General features: G+C 54.6%; 1 protein-coding gene across 1 annotated transcript; it reads left to right on the top strand.

Annotated features, from left to right (window-relative positions):
- The first annotated feature begins 277 nt into the window (after positions 1-277).
- APLNR (apelin receptor) lies at positions 278-4,279 on the top strand. Its single transcript, XM_003826439.6, has one exon. It carries the CDS (start codon positions 866-868, stop codon positions 2,006-2,008), a length of 1,143 nt encoding a protein of 380 aa, XP_003826487.1. The 5' UTR covers positions 278-865; the 3' UTR covers positions 2,009-4,279.
- The last annotated feature ends 486 nt before the right edge of the window (positions 4,280-4,765 follow it).

Genomic DNA, 4,765 nt, shown 5'->3' with positions numbered 1-4,765 from the left:
AACCACAAAAGTTCTCAGAGGGAGGGTCAAAGCCAAGGGGTAGAGAAAGATGAAGTGAGAGGCAAAGTGGGAGAAGACCCTCCTGTGACACCTGGTCTGGGTGGGGGCTGGGGGTGCAGGAAGGGAGCCGAGGGGGCCAGACCTGCCTGCCAGGAGGACCTGCCAGATGCCCTGCCCATCCTGCGAAATCTTACACCCTCCTTGCTCCCTACCAGCCCTGGCTCCAGCTCAAGCTGGATTGCAATCTGCATAATGTGTCCCATTTAGATTGGATGGGAGGGGGTGAGAACAGGAGGGCGGAGATCACTGAGGAGGGAGTGCCCTAAAGGGCAGGCAGGAAGTGGTGGCCAGAGGAAAGTGGAGGGATAGGGGCTGGGGTGAAGGTGGGTGGCAGCCAGAAAGGAGAGGCGGGGCCAGGAGAGCCGACTTGCAAAACCACAGATAATGTTCAGCCCAGCACAGTAGGGGTCAATTTGGTCCACTTGCTCAGTGACAAAAAGAAAAAAAAAGTGGGCTGTCACTAAAGATTTTGACTCACAAGAGAGGGGCTGGTCTGGAGGTGGGAGGAGGGAGTGACGAGTCAAGGAGGAGACAGGGACGCAGGAGGGTGCAAGGAAGTGTCTTAACTGAGACGGGGGTAAGGCAGGAGAGGGTGGAGGAAATTCTGCAGGAGACAGGCTTCCTCCAGGGTCTGGAGAACCCAGAGGCAGCTCCTCCTGAGTGCTGGGAAGGACTCTGGGCATCTTCAGCCCTTCTTACTCTCTGAGGCTCAAGCCAGAAATTCAGGCTGCTTGCAGAGTGGGTGACAGAGCCACGGAGCTGGTGTCCCTGGGACCCCCTGCCCGTCTTCTCTCCACTCCCCAGCATGGAGGAAGGTGGTGATTTTGACAACTACTATGGGGCAGACAACCAGTCTGAGTGTGAGTACACAGACTGGAAATCCTCGGGGGCCCTCATCCCTGCCATCTACATGTTGGTCTTCCTCCTGGGCACCACGGGCAACGGTCTGGTGCTCTGGACCGTGTTTCGGAGCAGCCGGGAGAAGAGGCGTTCAGCTGATATCTTCATTGCTAGCCTGGCGGTGGCTGACCTGACCTTTGTGGTGACGCTGCCCCTGTGGGCTACCTACACGTACCGGGACTATGACTGGCCCTTTGGGACCTTCTTCTGCAAGCTCAGCAGCTACCTCATCTTCGTCAACATGTACGCCAGCGTCTTCTGCCTCACCGGCCTCAGCTTCGACCGCTACCTGGCCATCGTGAGGCCAGTGGCCAATGCTCGGCTGAGGCTGCGGATCAGCGGGGCCGTGGCCACGGCAGTTCTGTGGGTGCTGGCCGCCCTCCTGGCCATGCCTGTCATGGTGTTACGCACCACCGGGGACTTGGAGAACACCACTAAGGTGCAGTGCTACATGGACTACTCCATGGTGGCCACTGTGAGCTCAGAGTGGGCCTGGGAGGTGGGCCTTGGGGTCTCGTCCACCACCGTGGGCTTTGTGGTGCCCTTCACCATCATGCTGACCTGTTACTTCTTCATCGCCCAAACCATCGCTGGCCACTTCCGCAAGGAACGCATCGAGGGCCTGCGGAAGCGGCGCCGGCTGCTCAGCATCATCGTGGTGCTGGTGGTGACCTTTGCCCTGTGCTGGATGCCCTACCACCTGGTGAAGACGCTGTACATGCTGGGCAGCCTGCTGCACTGGCCCTGTGACTTTGACCTCTTCCTCATGAACATCTTCCCCTACTGCACCTGCATCAGCTACGTCAACAGCTGCCTCAATCCCTTCCTCTATGCCTTTTTCGACCCCCGCTTCCGCCAGGCCTGCACCTCCATGCTCTGCTGTGGCCAGAGCAGGTGCGCAGGCACCTCCCACAGCAGCAGTGGGGAGAAGTCAGCCAGCTACTCTTCGGGGCACAGCCAGGGGCCCGGCCCCAACATGGGCAAGGGTGGAGAACAGATGCACGAGAAATCCATCCCCTACAGCCAGGAGACCCTTGTGGTTGACTAGGGCTGGGAGCAGAGAGAAGCCTGGCGCCCTCGGCCCTCCCTGGCCTTTGCCCTTGCTTTCTGAAAATCAGGTAGTGTGGCTACTCCTTGTCCTATGCACATCCTTTAACTGTCCCCTGATTCTGCCCCGCCCTGTCCTCCTCTACTGCTTTATTCTTTCTCAGAGGTTTGTGGTTTAGGGGAAAGAGACTGGGCTCTACAGACCTGACCCTGCACAAGCCATTTAATCTCACTCAGCCTCAGTTTCTCCATTGGTATGAAATGGGGGAAAGTCATATTGATCCTAAAATGTTGAAGCCTGAGTCTGGACGCAATAAAAGCTTGTTTCCCTCTGCTGCTTTCTTGGATCTGCAATCGTCTTTCCTCCCTCCTTTCCTTGTAGTTTTTCCCCCACCACTCTCTGCAGCTGTCGCTCCTTATCCCTGCCTTCTGGCACCAATCCCCTCCTACAGCTCGTCCCCCTCCCTCCATCCATCCTTCTCCCCTGTCTACTTTCTTGTTCTGAAGGGCTACTAAGGGTTAAGGATCCCAAAGCTTGCAGAGACTGACCCTGTTTAAGCTTTCTATCCTGTTTTCTGAGTGTGAGGCAGGGAATGGGCTGGGGCGGGGGGTGGGCTGTGTGTCAGCAGATAATTAGTGCTCCAGCCCTTAGATCTGGGAGCTCCAGAGCTTGCCCTAAAATTGGATCACTTCCCTGTCATTTTGGGCATTGGGGCTAGTGTGATTCCTGCAGTTCCCCCATGGCACCATGACACTGACTAGATATGCTTTCTCCAAATTGTCCGCAGACCCTTTCATCCTTCCTCTATTTTCTATGGGAATTGGAAGGCAGCAGGGCTGATGAATGGATGTACTCCTTGGTTTCATTATGTGAGTGGGGAGTTGGGAAGGGCAACTAGAGAGAGAGGATGGAGGGGTGTCTGCATTTAGTCCAGACACTGCTTGGCTCGCTCCCCGAGTCCTCCTGTTTCTGACTTCCTGCATAACTGTGAGCTGAAGGGTTTCCTCATCTCCCCATCTTACCCCATCATACTGATTTCTTTCTTGGGCACTGGTGCTACTTGGTGCCAAGAATCATGTTGTTTGGGGTGGAGATGCCTGCCTCTTGTCTGTGTGTGTTGTACTTACATGTCTATATGGATGAGCCTGGCATGAACAGCAGTGCGCCTGGGTCATTTGGACAAATCTCCTCCCACCCCCCAATCCACTGCAACTCTGCTGTTCACACATTACCCTTGGCAGGGGGTGGTGGGGGGCAGGGACACACTGAGGCAATGAAAAATGTAGAATAAAAATGAGTCCACCCCCTACTGGATTTGGGGGCTCCAACGGCTGGTCCGTGCTTTAGGAGAGAAGTTAATGTTTGCACCAGGCTTCCTGTAGGGAGATCCCTCCCCAAAGCAGCTGGCGCCAAGGCTTGGGGGCGTCCTACTGAGCTGGGTTCCTGCTCCTTCTTGGGCTCCATGAAGGAAGTAAGAGGCTAGTTGAGAGCCTCCCTTGGCCCCTTTCCGGTGCCTCCCCGCCTGGCTTCAAATTTATGAGCATTGCCCTCATCATCCTTTCTTGTTCCAGGGTCAGTGGCCCTCTTCCTAAGGAGGCCTCCTGCTTGCCATGGGCCAAAAGGCACGGGGTGGGTTTTTTCTCTCCCTACCCTCAGGATTGGACCTCTTGGCTTCTCCTGGATTGGGGATCTGGGAATAGGGACTGGAGCAAGTGTGCAGATAGCATGATGTCTACACTGCCAGAGAGACCGTGAGGATGAAATTAATAGTGGGGCCTTTGTGAGCTAGAGGCTGGGAGTGTCTATTCCGGGTTTTGTTCTTGGAGGACTATGAAAGTGAAGGACAAGACATGAGCGATGGAGATAAGAAAAGCCCAGCTTGATGTGAATGGACATCTTGACCCTCCCTGGAATGACGCCAGCTCTGGGGGCAGAGGGAGGAGGAGAGGCGAAGGGGCTCCTCACAGCCTAGTCTCCCCATCTTAAGACAGCATCTTTCAGAGAGTCACCTCCTCTGCCCAGAGCTGTCCTCAAAGCATCCAGTGAACACTGGAAGAGGCTTCTAGAAGGGAAGAAATTGTCCCTCTGAGGCCGCCGTGGGTGACCTGCAGAGACTTCCTGCCTGGAACTCATCTGTGAACTGGGACAGAAGCAGAGGAGGCTGCCTGCTGTGATACCCCCTTACCTCCCCCAGTGCCTTCTTCAGAATATCTGCACTGTCTTCTGACCCTGTTAGTCACTGTGGTTCATCAAATAAAACTGTTTGTGCAACTGTTGTGTCCAAAGCCTCTTCTCATGAAAGTGTCTTGGGATAACCTCCAGCTTGCAAATGTTTCAGCATAGTGAGGGGGAAGCCGTAAAGAGAAGTGGGAGCTAAAAGGAGGGGGCGAAGTGAGGAGGGAGAGAGGATGGAGGAAATAGGCATCAGGAAAGGGAAAGGATGGGATTTAGGTGCAGAGAAGAGAAGGAAGAAAAGAAACAGGGGAGCAGCTAAGTGTTGTGCTCTGAAAAGCCACAGAACAAAAGGACACACATTTTGGCGGCCAGAGCATAGGTCTGGGGAAAAATACCAGCATTTCTTCCCATGGAGGTAGACCTATTGCTCATCTATCCATCCATCCATCCATCCACCCATCCATCCACCAATCCATCTACTCATTTATGCCTTTATTCATTTACCATCTCCTATCAATTGATTCACTTAATATCACTTGAGTAGCCACTGAGTTTAGACCAGAAGCTTGAATCCCTGTTCTC

This window comes from Pan paniscus, chromosome 9, assembly GCF_029289425.2.
Source record: "Pan paniscus chromosome 9, NHGRI_mPanPan1-v2.0_pri, whole genome shotgun sequence".
In the NCBI taxonomy this organism is placed as follows: domain Eukaryota; kingdom Metazoa; phylum Chordata; class Mammalia; order Primates; family Hominidae; genus Pan; species Pan paniscus.
Note: the sequence above shows the minus strand (reverse complement) of the source record. Positions and strands in the feature narration are given on the sequence as shown.

Bases quoted from the DNA above. Each gene is read 5' to 3' on its own strand.
- APLNR (XM_003826439.6), top strand. From the start codon at position 866: ATGGAGGAAGGTGGTGATTTTGACAACTACTATGGGGCAGACAACCAG.